Source organism: Mugil cephalus, chromosome 15 (genome assembly GCF_022458985.1).
Source record: "Mugil cephalus isolate CIBA_MC_2020 chromosome 15, CIBA_Mcephalus_1.1, whole genome shotgun sequence".
In the NCBI taxonomy this organism is placed as follows: Eukaryota; Metazoa; Chordata; class Actinopteri; order Mugiliformes; family Mugilidae; genus Mugil; species Mugil cephalus.
The window spans coordinates 21,146,083-21,162,599 of record NC_061784.1 but is presented as its reverse complement, the minus strand read 5'-3'; the positions used below and the strand labels follow the sequence as shown (position 1 = coordinate 21,162,599).

The window sequence follows — 16,517 nt, the reverse complement described above, 5'->3', positions numbered from 1 at the left end:
CCCTATAAGTGACTGGCACCTCCCATTATTAATGCCACTATTTGCACCCTGAGGCGTATTTGCTGCAGTGTTTTTCCAGCATGTGTGTGGCCTTCGGTTCTGTACCGCCTGTCACGCTTTATTACCCCGGGCGTTGCAGCTGTCACTGGACCGGCGCTGAACCTGTTCTCCCCTCTGCCAACGACTTGTTTCGGCAAGAAAAAGAGGGGAGAGAAATCATCACCTGCTGAAATCCAGCACGACTCGCAGCCTCGAGACGTTTCCACTCCCGAGGAACGATCCGCGGATTGACCCGCGCTCGGATCGGATTTATTTCAAGGAAAAGCCTCCGCCGGCCAAATGTTGATTTAAGAACAGAAGATTATTTAAAGTCCCCGTCGCAGACGTTAGCTGCAGACGTAGTTAATCCAGTCATTTGATATAATACAGTTTACGGGTTGGACGTATCGCTGGCCACCAGTCAAAGTGAGAAAATGAATTCCACAAAAAACATTTTCATAATATCTGACCTGTTTCACCTAAAAGCAGTAATTTAGAATAAACTAAAGGGGGGGTTTGCTATAAAAATGCATTAATATTATTCACTGGGAAACGGAGCATGCAGGTGTGTTTAAGATAAACGCCTATATTTACAAAAGCTAAAAGTTAATCCGTGCAACTTAGTCGTTTGCTTTTCATTGAATTGAAAGTAATACGTGGTTTTATAGCTCAGACATTTTAAAATGTTTTAATGAGGCCAATCAATCAGACTTTATTTGTAAAACACTTGTCATACAAAAAGTAGCACAAAGTGCTGCATGCAATAACCAACCCTTCCCCCCACAACCCCCTTCTCCAACACAGACACATGACTTAAAAATTCATTATGTAGAACAAATAAAAACTCATTAGAACAGGACCAGGAACTGAGGAAACGTAGGTGATGAAAAATCAGAGGCTGGATAAAAACAACACCTTAGAAACCCTAAAAATAATATAGTGTGTATATAGAGAGAAAACAGATAAATAAACAGAACTTAAGGTCACAGAAAAAACACTATTAAATGCTTACTACTGAGAAAAGAGTAAATGAGTATATAAATAGATGAGATTTAAAGATAACATGTTTTTACTTGAAACTAAAGCAAGAAGTTATGAAGGACCTCACAGCGAAACTTAGCACTTATGTATAAGTGACAACTATGAAAGAAATGCACTGCGACTTCCTCCATGCACCAGCACCGTGTGGAGGAAGTTAGTCATTTTTGCTTCAGCAAAAAATAAATTTGTGGTCAGTATGTATTTAAGGGCGTTTGTTTCACGAGTTCATGAGACTGTAAACCCACCTTCGTTCTGTCAGGGCTGAATTGTAAAGTTTGGCCGTAATGTGGTTTGAGCGGTTTTGACTATTTTCCCTCCGAGTGAAGGCACAGATTCACACCAGCTCACAACACAGAGGTATCACGTTTCAGTTCAGGCAGGGCGACGGCATCATTCGGTGAGTGCACACATCCACAACCACAGTCTCTCACAAAAAGGCAACTTTTTGTGGTAGGTTTCGGAGAGAGAGGAACAAAGATGAAGGAAGGAAGGAAGTACATATTAAGTGCACGCATTAGACACGCAAGTCTCACAGCTCCACTTCTCCTCTTTTATCAATGGCAAACTCGGCGTCTCCTTTGTGTGTCTGAAAGCGCCGCGGACACACAAACGCACCCACACGCAGTGAAGAGTCAGGCTTGGCAGGCTTTGTGCAGCTGAGCTGACGGGGACCAGGCGTCTCGCCTCAGCGGAGTGTGGAGAGATCTGTCAGAGTCGGACTGACCTCCAGGCTAAGGGCTGCGAGAGAACTGCGAGCCCGGCCGACTGCACTCCTCCCTGGGAACGCTCGGCTGTGCACGCTCTGCAGGGAGCTTTTATACAGCTAGTGTATATATATTTCATTGCGTATACATATAAATTCACTCCCATCCTCTCACTGTATGCCTCTCACCTATTTTGGCAAACTACCAGACAATCTGGGAACACACAACTTCTTGGATGTGGGACAATTTGGGGGAATTTAATCTGCCCGGACGTGGTGTCTGAACCCATGTGTCGGCATGCATCTCTCTCCCTGACGTGTCACTGACAGACGACAGTAAACCCCTCGCAGCTGTAGGGGCGCCCTCTGCAGCTGACGCCGGCCTTTTGACCTCAACGTAGGGAGGCTAGAAAAGGCTGACTTTCCCAAGAGAGAGAGACGACGGAAAGTATCATAAGATTAACTAGGGTGTGGGTATTGGCAAAGACTTTGCGATACGATATCGTATCACGATACTTGAGTTACGATACGATACATTATTGCGATATTATGATATTGCGTAGTTAACTGAGAAGGGGGGGCTTGGAAGTGTGGAAGTAGTTCACAATCGGCCCAAAACTTGCCGTTTTCTTTTTTCTTTTAAAATCAATATTAAGACATTCAAATAATATGTGGATATATTGCCATATCAATACTTTTTCTCATCCCTAAGATTAACAGATGTATTTGCAATTTTTAAAATATCTATTAAAGGTTTGAATGTTGCGTTGAAACCAAGCGGCAACCTTCAGGTCTGAGCAATGACGCTCATGCTCCAAAAAGGGAGCAAATCCCCATAGACCCCCATGTTAAAAAGCCCAACTTTACAGCATTATTAAACATGTTTACAGCCTGGTACAAAAAAAAGATTTTGGTCTCAATTAAGGTTTAAAATTCTTCTTAATTAAAGGTGTTACCACTTTGAGTGACAGGTGAGCAAAGAGTTGCACACCCATATTTGAAATATCCGCGTGTGGAGTTGAGTAAAGCTCATCCAACATGGCGACCACAGGCTCCGCCCACTTCAGGCTTCATTTTCGAGGTTCAGAATCCAATGGGTGACGTCGCAATGGGTTTGTCGGTCATTTGCCCCAAACCTGAACCAAAGCCCTTCGTTCTCTTTTCCGGGTTTCGTGAATAATGTAACGTTGTGCCTGTAATCTCAGTACAGGAGGAAGGGAAGGGTCAGATAAACACTGTATGTTCATCCAGTGATGGTTTTCTCCCACTCCAGACTTGCTGGTGTGCAATTAGTCTTCCTTCCCTCTGATGATGCAGCCTGGCTGCTTTTAAATTAAGAGTATAAAAGGAGGGGATTTTTTTAAAAATCATGATTCCTGATTTCTCATCAGTCATAATCTGGCTCATTCAAAGCTTCATTTTAAAACGTACGAATGTGCTGGATGTCACGAAATTAACCCATTTCCAGTGTATTTGAGTTTTGAGGCATTTGTTGACATGTCTTTGTAAAAAAAAGAAGAAGCCCTCCCACTGTGAGAGTCCATGTTTATGCATTCAGCAGTTACTCATATGTCTGTGTTTCCCATGTGCCGCCTTAGCGTGCGAGAGATTCCCCCCTTCTCTCGTCTGAAAAGCTCAATCAGTGTGTGCGGTGAACCCCGAGAACAGATTGGGGCCGTAAACATGTCTCGCTCCCTTTGTCATGTTGAAAGTGGCGACTCAGCGTTGTTTAAGGACTGCGGCGAGCGTCTGATTTTAATGATGGAAGCGTGCTGAGCTGGGACAACGCCAACTTTCACTCTCACATCTCCTTTTCTGACCAGCTTCTCGCATGGCCTGCAACAGTCTTTCTGCTTTCCTCAGTCATTTCTGTCCTTTCGCATTCATATTGCTTCCTTTTCGCTCCGCATCCATCCGCTTTTTCTTCACGTCATCTTGTTTCTTTGCCCGACTGTTTAAACTGTTTTTCTACATGTTTCCTTTCTGCTCCTTTACTTATTTTGGCGGACCCCCTTCCCACTGCTCTACGACTTTAATTTATTTGTCTTCTCCTTTCACGTTTTCCCTGTTGTGTCCTTTTCGAACGTCCAGCAATTTTTTCCGCCTTGACATTTGTAGCTTTCCCATATGCTAACAATTTAGTCAAAGTCGTGAGCCAATTTGAAGCCTTGTGAAAATGTAACATGTTTCTCCGCTGTTAATCCGTGGATTATGTTGATTGATAGTCACCGAGCAACAGAATATACTGAAAGCATTCCCCAACCTAGAAGTTCAGGAGAAAGGTTTCCTTCTGCAGGCAAAGGGACTGTAAACCAGACATATTTCATACATTTATGTGTGGAGAATGTTTGTGTTATTACTCTCTTTGCCAGAAGGGGGAGTCATGATTTCTGCACTGTTCCTTTAACACAGAACAGAATTTATGTTGCCACAGTGGAGAGAGTGGCAGCGTGGAGAGACCATAGACAGTAAAGCTAGTAGAGCGCCCCCTGGTGACTCGCTGCAGTATAGGTCGTAAGCTCCACCCCCTCCATGTTAGTGGGTGGGACTAGGGCCAAACTAAAACACTAAAATAAATGTCAAATTATTGTTATTTTTTTCAAGGATGCATAAAATAATGTTGATTCAAGTGTCAATTTTTTAGGATAAGTTTTGTTTTACTTTGCTATAGAAACAGGATGTGACATAATGGACAAACCCATTGGGACGTCACCCATTGGATTCTGAACCTCAAAAATGAATACAGTCGCCATGTTGGATGAGCTTTACTCCGCCCACACTCGGACACGGACAAATATGGACATAAAGCTCGTGTAGGACGTTGAGACCTGTTAACTGAGGCTACCACCTGTCACTCAAAGCAAGAACGCCCTTAATTATGCAGAATTTTAAACCTGTATTAAAAATAAACAAAAAATAAAAACAAGTTCAGCCCTCGTACAGTTGAATGAATAGTGAAATACACTAATGAGACTAAAATAGTTTTTTGTACCAGGCTGTAAACATGTTTAATGATGCTGTAAAGTTGTTGTTTTTTTTTCTTTTAACATGGACGTCTATAGGGATTTGCTCCCTTTTGGAGCCTCTAGTGGCCGCTCGATGAACTGCAGTTTTTTCCCCCATCTGCATGGGCTCAGACCTGGAGGTCGACGCTTGTTATTAATTAAACAAATCTGGAGGAAGTGTAGTCGGGTCATCGATATATCGCAGCACGGTATCGCTCTGCTCTTGGACTGTACTGGTCAGACTTTGGCTCTAAACTTGCAAAATGCTGCCACCTGCCACCGCCGTCGTTGCAACGAAGTGGGGACACGTTGTCCATTTTTCTATATCAGTCTATGGGTGAGACACACAGGAAGATGGTGTAAAGACAACATATACAGTGACCCTTCTCCTCTGATTTAAAGGCATGCGGCATCTTTATGGTTTGCACACTCCAAGCTTAGGCCATCTTACTGATTTGGGAAATTATTGCATTTCGGATTCAATGCATCTGTTTTCCTCCCATCACCAAATTGTCTCTCGTGTCGGTCCTTAAGTTTTATTATTTTTTTTTTTAATTTTAACACTTTCTGTTGTGTTCTTCTGTGTCTTCTCCACAGTTTTGGCAAGCAGCTGGGGGGCAGACGAGGCTGTGAATGCATCACTTTGGAGCCTTCAGAAATGATTGTAGTGAGTACAGACACCTCCTCTCTTTCTATCCATCTTTGTCTCTCTCCCCCCCAACGCCTCCCTTTTATCCCCCATCCTCTCCCATGTCTGTGCTTTGATATTATTCCTGCCTCTCCATATTTTATTTGATGTCGGTATCACCTTTTTTTTCTTCTTCTTCTTCTTCTTCTTCCCCCTCTGTGCTTGTCGCGTGTTCACCCTTTCCCTCTCTTTTATCTCTTCTTCTCCATCGCCCACGTCTTTGTTCTTCATTCTGCCCCCGTTCTTTACACTGTGTGCGTTTTTCTCTCGTTAAATTCATGTTCGAATGAGCCTCGGCAGCGAGGCGAGCGTTTTAGGACAACGTTTTTATGTAAATTGCATTTTAAAAGCAGCAATAACTGCACGGACGTGTCCAGGAAAATTTCCCATTGATGATCGTGAAATCAGATGTTTTCTTCAAAACTCTTTTTAATAACAATTTTACTTGTTAAACGTGTAATGACTGGTGGCAAACTGTTCCATATTTTCATTCCTCTGTACTCGTTTTAGTGTTTGAGGCAGGAAAACAACCTTGCGTTGCCGAGTGTTTCAGTCATGCCTGTCACTACTTTATGACAGACGATAGTAAAGGACATTTTACATAACGAAATATTGTTTCATCTGCAATTTTATCCTGCAAAAATATGTAAATGGATCTTTTTGTCCACATCTCGCTGTCACGACTGGTGACTACTTTGTAACGGGATAATGAAAAGATTGTTTGTCGTTTTGTTGGAATCCCTTTCATTCACCGCAGTCGTGCCGTTTCTGAAAAACCTCAGACAGGACGTCTATACACTTATTACCGATAGTCTCTTGAGATTATCTCGGATCATTGAGCTCACATGACAGTGACGTGTATTTCAGTTTTCCTCCACAAGGTTGCAGTGCTCACAGCTCTCTGTTTCCTTCCTAAATGTCTTTCCTGTTGTCCTTTGTGTCTCTGTGTCTCAGGGACTAGAAGGATCAGATGGGCTGAGACAGAATAAAGACAAAACTTGAGACTCTGACTGAGATTTGACTTTTGTTTTTATAGGAGTGAGGTCAAATGTTAAAGTCTTTGGAAAGGACTTAGACTTATTAAGAAACCCAACGACTCGTTTTAGGCTACGACTGTCATCACTGTAGCCAGGGTGTAAAATGATGAAACCTTATCATCCTTAAACAGACTGTCGCTTCGCTTGCTTAACATTTTCAGTTTCAGTCTTTCCTCTTTTATTGCTTCTTGTTATAACACAATAATGAAAGTATTCATATTTAGTGCTACAGGCAGTTACTTACTGAGAAATATGTTTCCACTGAAGCTGAAAGGAATAAAACGAGCACCTCGTACCACTGATAGAAACATTTTTAAAAGAGAAATCTACAATTTTGTGAATCGTGTTTTTACTGAGCTGGATGCTCCATTACATTATCGTTCCTGACCAAGACATAGTCTTCTACCTTAACTACTTAAGTCAGGCTCTATTTACTCTTCAGATCATTTTTAATTAGTGATCAGAAGTAGATTTCTTAAAAAATTTCCTTCTTACAGACATATTACAACAGCAAATTGACGTCAGAATTAATAATTGCACAATTGTACTTTTTGCAGTATAAACAAGGAAACTAAAATGATTCATAGTTTATTCATTATGTATTGCATAGAAATACTGCACATTTGAAAGCAAAAGTAAGAAGACAAAGAAGGAAATGAATAAATTAAATGGCACACTTAATCAGAATCAGCAATTTTTTTTTTTTTTTTACAAAAACCGAAAGGTCTGAAAAATGGCCACAATCATTCTTTGGGGCTTGTGTCAGACGTTTGGCCTCCAGAGTTCACACTTTGCTGATATCGCTTAAGGACGCTACCATGCGCACGTAGGAAATGTCGCTAGTTTCAGCTCGGTTGTGGGTCAGGAAACTGTCGCTAGAGTTGATGTTTCAGACGACGAGGAGGAAGTACGAAACTCTCTGGACAGCAGTAATCACAGCTCCCATCCACCTGTAGCTGACATTACAACAATTACTTTATCCTGGTAAAATGTAAAGTACGTCAAATGTCCCCGGACAAGTGATCAAACGCTACCCGACACAGCTACCAGCTTACCTGCTAACCAGTGTGGATTAGGTTTACTTTGAAGTCTTGAAGCTCTCTGTGTCTGTTAATTTGGCAGTTTGGTTTCTCCTCTTTGGCCGCTTGCTTGACGTGTTGTACATTAGCATTCCACAAATCTACTCTTCGTCCCACTTCCACCGCCCTCTGTCTCGTTATTGTCGTCCTTTGTCCTGTGCACAAGCAGGAACGACCACAGTTGCGTGTTGTCTGAGTTTGCTGAGTTTGACAAAGAGTGTGTTGGACGAGAAGAGCTGACTCAACCTTTGAATGACTGTTAGCACGATCTCTTAGCCTTCAGGTTGAATGAGTAAGCAACGCTGTCCTAGGACTGGGTGGTGTGAACCAAAAAAGCATAACATGGTATTTTTTTGACGGTGTTGCGGTTTATCACGTGTTCACGACATTTCCTACTGGTTGAGAGAGGAATTAACACTTAAATTAACACTTCCAAAAATAGTTTTTTGTTTTGGTCGATGTTGGATTTAAAAAACAACAACTAAAAAAAAAAACATGCTGCACTTTTTTTGGCACAAGTTCTTCCATGTCTTCATGGTCCTCATGTTCTGCTGCTTAATTTTCGGACATTTCCGTCTTCACCACAGCTCGCGGTGACGCAGTCACACCGAGACTTCATTCAAATTCATATCATAACGAAAAGAAAATGCCGCCCAGCCCTGTCCTCTCCCCTCATCAACCAGTGGCCCCTTTGAACCAAAAAGTCCCAGAAAACAAAGAGCTGCAGCAGCTAAGCTCAAGAACTAAAAGTCCCTCCTGCTCGTTGCATAACTACCAGATCTAATGAACCCTGACAGAAAAATTCGATTGATGAGGAAGTGGAGAGAATGCTGCTACTGTGACTCATATTTGTGCCTTTTCCACTTCGTACTTTATGTCCTCGACACATATAGATGAGTTACCTTGTGACTAGCTTCGAACGCTCGCTTGCTGCGTGAATGAAATCCATTATGAGATCGCAGAAGCCTTGAGGCCACGTGGTCGACCGGCCGACAGCAACGGGGCGGCTCAACGTGAGGGCTGCAAATTCCTCCCAGATGGTTTTTCGGCCGGTTCGGCTGCACGGAGACCGAAAGATAAACTCAGTCTGGTGAAGAAATGGATGAGTTTTTAGCTGGATAAAATTAAATAAAATCATCCATCGTGTGTGTTTTCCCTGGAAGAGTAGACATCAAAACCTGAGGGAAGACATGAGGTCTGATTTTTATCTCCCAAGTATTTGCATTTTTGCCTAGAAAATGAGATTGCGTGGAACATGTTGGTAATATCCGTGCTTGTTCTCATCACCTTTATTGGTCTTTAACTGGTCTTGGGCATTTGGTGTTCAGAATAAAATAAACTACACATCGTATTATTTAGACTTACAGGATTTGTGCATTTAGACGTCATTCAGTTGTGATTGAAAGAACCAGTAAAGTTCTGATCCTGTGCTACTCAAGTTTCTGGACAATTTACGTGTGAACCCCTCCCAACATTCGGCTAAGAAATGCGATCTAGACGTCGTACGGTACAGTGGTTAGACCCAGTTCATGTGGTAATGTGAGGGTTTATTCCACTGACAGGAGACGTGAATAACATTTAAACCATCTTGTGACAGTTCAGTGTTCTGCTGGGAAGCTTTTGGACCTGGTATTCATTGGTGTGGACGTTACTTAGACATGTAGCACCCACCTAGACCAGACCAGGTGACCCCCCCCACCCATGGCACTCACACATAAATGCTTTCGGAACAACTCATAGGACACCCCCAGAAGACCCATGTCCATGTCTCTGATGAGTCATAAGTGTTGTGGAGGCTCAAAACACAATACCTACACAACATTAGGTCATAATGTTATGGCTGATCAGTGCACATCCTCTCCTGAACCTCCTGAACAGCCTGATGGATATAAAACATATCTGATATGAAGGATTTTAAAATGTAGAGGGAAACTCTACCAGGACAGAGTCTGTGTTTCACCACAGTGTCGGTTCTGTTTACATCGGTTCTGGATGATCCCCTGATCTGGGACGGTTTCTGAATAATATCCTGTGGTGTGTGTTACGCCATTATTTTCACATCTCCTGGTGTGTGTTTATGCACAAGGTTGTGGTTAGGGAGAAGAATATCTGTGAAGTTTCTCCTTAAATGTGAGTGAGTGTGGGTCAACGTGGAGGCAGCCGAGTCCCTTTTTCAACGGATTCTCGTTAAACACAGGAATTTAACTCTGAATTTTGAGTCAATTAAAGTGAGAATCGGTGCCAGTTTAAAGTCAAGAGGCTGATTTGGCCTCGTTCATGTTCTTCTTAAGGAGACGCATGAAGTGGATTCATTCATCAGGGATATTAATCTGATCTATATTCATTAGAGATGAACGGCTTGGATGGATTGAATGGAGAAAACATCCAACGTAACATCTCCTTCTGGTTCCCCTTCTTCTTTTTCTTCTTCTTGTTTTTTTTTTTTTTTAAACCTTAGCTGCGTATGTAATGAACCATTCAGTCTGTGCCCACTACTTTTCAAGCCTTTACCCGTTTCTGTCAGATGACTCTTTCCTGCCAAAGCAGTTTTTTCCCCGCACATTTGGTTTTTAGATGGCAGCGGGCGACTTGTTTGGACTTAAAAAATGCAGGCGCGCTTGATTGAGAATAGCTAAACCATCAAGTAAAAGTGTGTCACTTTTGCCAGACTGAAGGAAAAAAAAACCACACTCGGCAGTGGTTGAGGAATTATTTTTTGGGGGGAGGAAACGCTGTGCAACTCATCAGTTAGTGCTTTATCCTAAATGATGATTTAAAAGAAAAAGAGAGAGAGAGAGAGAACTGATTCTTAAATAGCCACACTGACACTAAAAATGACAAGAGAAGCTGCCGGGGAACCACAGTCGTGCACGCACACACACAAATAAACACACAAGAGCAGTGGGACTGTGGTCTAGTCACAGCGCACTGCAGCCAGTCGGCTAATTAGGGCCATGGGAATAGTGGAGGCAATGTAATCTGCGGCTCTCGTCGTGATTCTGGTCACAGGACGGACAGGAGCGACATTCACGGGCTGACAGGGCGGGGTTGTTTGCTGCGTGGGAATGCGGGCGAAGCGAAAAAAGGAAGAGCGAGGAAGTGGGAAGAAGAAGTGAGCGAGGAATGAATGAGTGACTCGAGTAAAAGGAGTGAGCTGATGCGTCCATGCGGGGAAACCATCAGATAGAGGGAATGAGAAGACTTGGAGCTAATCACACGTATTTAAAATGCATAAAGGGGAAACAGGAAGTGAGACAACGAGTAACTTGTATGGTCACAGGATCGACATGAAAGTGTGGAGGATTTCGACCCCCCCCCCCCCCCCCGGATTCACTCAAACACACACACTGAATATCTTGTGTGTTCGCTGCAGGCTCTATGTCTCATGAGGCTCATTAAAACCAAGCGAGCTGCCATTTTTCTTATTTATTTATTTTTTGTTAGTTTGTTTTTGCCGCAAAAAAAGGGGACACATCGATACCAATACCGGCCGCTTTTAACAACTGCTATTTGGTATTTCACAGCTCAACTGTCCGTCATTCAGCTGTTTCACAGTCCATTACAGCTCGATGCAGTAGCTTCGCTCTATATTAGCAGAACCCCCCCCCCCTTCACATTTTCCTCTCATCCGTTTCAACTCCATCGAGTCCCAATTTCAACTGTGACAGAAAATCAAATCAATCTCGCGGCTCATTTTAAAGCCGTTTTCTCATCGATGTGGGAGATTGTGTTAGCTCAAACTGCTGCTGTGGTGTTTACCTTTGAGAAATACCCCAATCAGGCCACGTCCACACGTACCAAAACTGTTTTATTTCCTCCGGTTCTGCTTGGCATCGATTTGCGAATTTGCAGAAAAGGCTGTCGCACGTATCCCAGGCCTACGTGTGGTGCTGTTTCCGTAGTGGAAATTTTAAAATGTAGAGGCGCTCAACAGGGGTCAATATCTGCTGCAGCACCGTCACAACCCTGTAGTCCACCATTGTTGTTGGTCGGGTGGGGGGGCTAGAGGGGACCTGGATTCAAAAAGATTCATGACGATCAGCAGAAACTTGCAAGACTTATGCGGTTTCGGCCCAAAAATTTGTGTAAACGTAGCCTATGAAGAGAGGGTCCTATGGAGTCTGGTTACAGGATGCTGTTAGTGGGGGGTCTTTGGGTCCTATGGATTGGGGGGGGGGGGGGGGGCTTTATGATCTAGTGAATTTGAAGGCCACGTTTTTTGAGTTAAACCATTTACATCCACACATATGAATTCCAGGTCCAAACGTTTCCCAGCAGAACATTGAATCGTTATTTTACTTCTCCTGTCAGTGGTTTTAATGTTGTGGCTGATCGGCGTGTAAGCCTCATCTTCCCATAGTTTTCAGTCGCCGTGAGCTCTGTTATTATGGACGTGATTGCCGGTCTCGTCCGTACTGTTTGTTCAACTCTTCAACTCTTTTTCTCTCGGCGCCGTCGTCGTCATCGCTCGCTCTCTGTGACCGGTCATGAGTCTGTGTAGTCGAAAACCTCGACAAGTACACATGACCGACCTAAGGGGCGAAAAAAAAGACCGTGGAAATGAATCAAATTCTCTATGAAGAAACGACACAATTAGAAAATAGATTATTCTTGAGTCTCGGTTCGTAACTGAATAAATGGATGTAAGTTAATACGTTTTAATGATTTATTTCAGGCCAAAGAGGAGAAGAATTATGAAAATGTTGGAGGCCTGTTCATTTAAATCTTCTTTTAGTTTCTTAGCTTCACCAAACTGAGACAACGGTCAGTGTTGCTCTAATCCGGCACAAATCAGAAACACAGGGCCACACTTTTTAAAGGCTAATCTGAATCAGCGTCCTGACAATGACGTCACAACCGACCGTTCAGCACAACTTTATGAGACACCAAGAGGGAAGAGGCCAGCGTTCGTTTTCTGAGTGGTAGACCATATCTATGACTCAATACGCCAACAGAGAAGTAAATGAATACGTAGTCAACAGCTACATCGATAAATTAAAGGCATTGATTTTTACATATAAAAGTATATTTCATGTCTTGGATCATTTTATTCTACTCTGAAAGTTTTCTGGTGAATTCCTTTCTGCCTGTTGTGACAGGACTTCCATTCACAAAATTACATCAAACCCAACGGTGACGGTGTTGCTCATCTTTGCCTGCGGTTTTAATTTCGCAACTGCTACAATGACAGAGTGATAAATGATACATGTTTGTATATGTGCCTGAAAACTTCGGCTGTGTCTGGAACAAAACTAAAAGTCAACTTCGACTTTAATTTTCTAGATAACTGGATTGAGCAACACGGAAATGACATGACGTTGTGTCAATAAGATGAATAACGTATTTAGTTTGTTTACTAAAAGAACAAGGTGTAGCGTCATATTGGGCCGATATTTGCATTTTTAACCGGTATCGGCAAATGCTTGTGCTCTACCTCTTTTTAGTACTTTGTTTGTGTAATAGTATTATAAATGTTTATGGTTTTGGTTAAGATTTGTAACATTTGTTATCATTGTGCATTTTTATCATGTAAATGGACGGAGAAAAAGCGATATCGGCAGCAAAAATTGGTATCGGCCCTAAATTAATCCATATCGGTCGACCTGTTCTGTAGAAAAGCTAAACTTAAAAGTTTTGACCTGGTGCTATATAGAACATTTAATTAAATAAAAGAAACTTATATAATGTTAGAATAAATACTTAACCAAGGGCAAAATTAAAGCAAAGGGGGTTGGGCGTCTTTTTTTTTTTTTTTTTTTTTGTGGTCTTTTCTGACATAATGAGGCTATTGACTTACTTAGAGTTACGCAATTGAGAAAGAAAACAAAATTCCTGCAGCATCAACAGACCAGCACAAGGAGCCTACGGGGGAATGAATTGTATGGCCGGAATCTGTGCGCTGTGCTTTTTTTTTTTTCTTTTTTTCTGCCTGGCGAGAACATTCGTGTATTTACTGTTTCCTGGAGGAAACTGTGGCCTCGGTGTGTGTGTGTGTGTGTGTGTGTGTGTGTGTGTGTGTGTGTGTGTGTGTGTGTGTGTGTGTGTGTGTGTGTGTGCGTGCGTGTCAGGCGGCGGCGGCGGCGGCGACGGAGAGCGAGCAGGCAGGCAGGCGAGCATGTGAGTCAGTCTTGTCAGCATGCAACGTGTTGAGCAGCTGAACTCCGTCTTGAACTCCCTCCTGGCTCTCGCCAAATCCGCGGCAAAAAGAAAAGAGAGATTCTGCGCTCGTTCGTCCACTCGATCTTTTCTTTCTTTTGTTCTGGGTGATTGCCTCGGAGGATGTAGCGTCGCGGGACCCCCCAGGATTTTGGACTTTGTTCTGAATTTTTTTGGACGCCGCACTTGTATTCATCTTTTGTGTCGAAGTGTTTCCCTGCTGTTTTTTATTTTTTGTTTGTTTTTTTTGTCCCCCCCCCCCCCCTCCTCTTGTGGTATTTCCTGCTTTTATGTGTTGTTCTGAGCCCGTCCTCGAGTCCGGATGAGTGTGCTTCGCTGGCACCGGCTGTCTGCGCTCTGGAAGAGCTGGATTTTCAGCCAGGAGCCGGCAGAAGACCAGACGTCAGGGGCTCCAGGGAACGAGGCCGAGCCGCCCGGGGATCGTAGCTCGGACTCCGAGAAGGTCCAAAATGTGGATTACAAGTTAGAAACTGACGGCCGGCGTGTGGGATCTATAAATCTGAATGAAGCTCAGAAGTCTGAGCTGCTGAAACGAAGCTGCTCCGAGCCATGCTCTCAGGTCGCAAGCTGTGTAGATCCGACCTCCAGCTGCCCCGACGTGTCCCAAGGTTGTGGCTGCTGCTCCTCTGAGGACACTGTTGACTGTGCTTTGCAGGTGGACAACGGCAGCGAGGGGGACGACGGTTTGCTGCAGAGGGAAGGGTCCCAGCGGCGCTCGAGACGGCGCTTCAGGAGGGTCAACCCCCGGGGAGAGCGGGAACTAATCACAGACGGCCAAGAACCCGCCGGCAACAACACGGTAAGATTAAACTATTTGAAACCAGTCATAAGTAGCGGTTAGTAGTAGTAGTAGTAGTAGTAGTAGTAAACATGGGTTAAATTGCAGGTAATCTGAAGGTATTTTAAAATCATCGTATAGTTCTACATCTCTGCTACTGCACAGTCTGCTCCATCTGCTTCCACTGTTGTACGACTAATATTTATTGCACAATGCAAACGTGCATTTGTCAGTATCACAAACGCATAAACATCATCACGACGCTCACGATACAATCACAACAGAATTAGTTTTTTGGGAGAAATGAAACTTTTCCCGACGTCACGCGTCAGTGTTGCAGCGGATCCTGTGTAATAGTAAAAGTAAAGCCGCTCCATGTGGTCGTGGTTTGAACGGGGGGGGGGGGAAGGGGCTGAGTTTCCCTCCCTCAGGCTCTCAGATAGGATCGCTGGAGGCCAACGGCGTGTCAGTTACAGTTTCAACTAATCACCAGAAGCCACGCTTCTTTGGCACCACGCAAAACTTCTGCACTTGGCTCACATGCACTTTTTTTTTTTTTTTTACCCCAGCTCATGCAAAAGCTCCCTGGGGCGTTACAAAGCAGAGTGAGGGGGGGTTTAAAGTGTTCTCTGTCGACCCTACCTGCCTCTCCAGTCCCTTGGCGATTGTTCCAATTTTTTAAATTACATTTGTAGCCTTCAGCGGCGCCGGATTCTTTTCTGCGACTGCATTTATTATGTAAAGGGCCCGTCTCCTCTGAACGGGAATGTCCTGGAAAACCAGGGAATCGCTTCAGGACTGAAACAGGATTATATATGTGCAGCAGGATTGGAGGATCTTGCTGCACAAAAAAGGGATCATTGTGCTATAACATGTGTTCTTCTCCACTCATTGTTTATTGTCATGGGACTAATTGCACCACACACAAACATAAAGAGTTTCCTATCCTGACTGTTCTCTTGTCGTTTCTCTTTTCTCTGTGCCGCCCCTCAGGATTATGTCAACAACCAGGTAGGAAGAAATAAAACTTTTCCTACTGTTTCCACATCTGTCAGGACTTTTTTTTTTTTTTTTTTTTTCTGTTGATATGCTCCGCTGCCTTACGTGTGTGTGTGTGTGTGTGTGTGTGTGTGTGTGTGTTTGTGCGTCGTGTGATTCACTCCTGGTTCGTGCACCTGTTGTTTAGAAACAGGCAGTGTTGGGAAAAGCAGGTCATTTGGAGGCTGCCACACACATGCACGACCGGCTGTGTGCAGACACTGTGGGTGGCTGATGATAGGGGGGGGGGCATGATGCCGGGAACAACAACTGACTGGTTAACAAATGGAGGATTTTGACATTTAAAGCCGACAGGTTTGAGGCGTCTTTCGACAGCATCGTTTAGGGCTCCCCTCAACGGATTCCAGTCACAGTATATTGGCACATTTCCCCCTCAAGGTTCAAGAGGAAATGGTGATTTATTGGCGCCAACTCTCAATTTTCCCCAATCCAACAAAGAATCCCTTTGTCTCTCTTGGTGCAACCTTCATTTCTCACATAAAACCGAATCTTATGTGGTGAAATCATAAGTTTGCACGATTTAAATTACCATTAATTGCAATAAACTTACAGCAAGTTGATGTTAACATGTGTTTCTGCATAAAAGTAATACAAATCTCTGATTGGTGAATATTCAAGTGTCTGCAGAAAGGAAGAAAAAGACATGTTTTCTTAAATGCTTTAAGATGCAATTGATTTCCTTATTAACTGATCGACTGAAACTGAAATCAATGAGCCAACGAGCCGGATAATTACTGCAACAACACCAAGAGCTGCTGTTTGTGTAAGACACATTGCTTGTTAGTGTTTTTCAGCCGTTCCTCGTGGGTTCCCCTTGTGTCACGATGAGTAGACGTTGCTATATTGTCCATGCTAAAAATGTACACAACACACGCGCACACACACAATTAAAAACAGAAGTGTGTTTCTGG

The 16,517-nt window shown here is 43.4% G+C and overlaps 1 protein-coding gene across 9 annotated transcripts in view; it reads left to right on the top strand.

The window, feature by feature from the left end:
* Positions 1 to 16,517, top strand: part of rapgef6 (Rap guanine nucleotide exchange factor (GEF) 6) — a 145,022-nt gene that overhangs the window by 44,712 nt on the left and 83,793 nt on the right. For 5 of the 9 annotated variants that reach the window (XM_047606784.1, XM_047606779.1, XM_047606781.1 and 2 more), the window contains 3 exons: positions 5,386 to 5,455; positions 14,425 to 14,568; positions 15,541 to 15,558. In XM_047606784.1, the coding sequence (XP_047462740.1) occupies positions 5,386 to 5,455; positions 14,425 to 14,568; positions 15,541 to 15,558 (232 nt within the window). Of the gene's footprint in view, positions 1 to 5,385; positions 5,456 to 13,642; positions 14,569 to 15,540; positions 15,559 to 16,517 lie in introns of those variants that run through there. The other 4 variants (XM_047606783.1, XM_047606782.1, XM_047606780.1 and 1 more) reach the window with 2 other exon arrangements.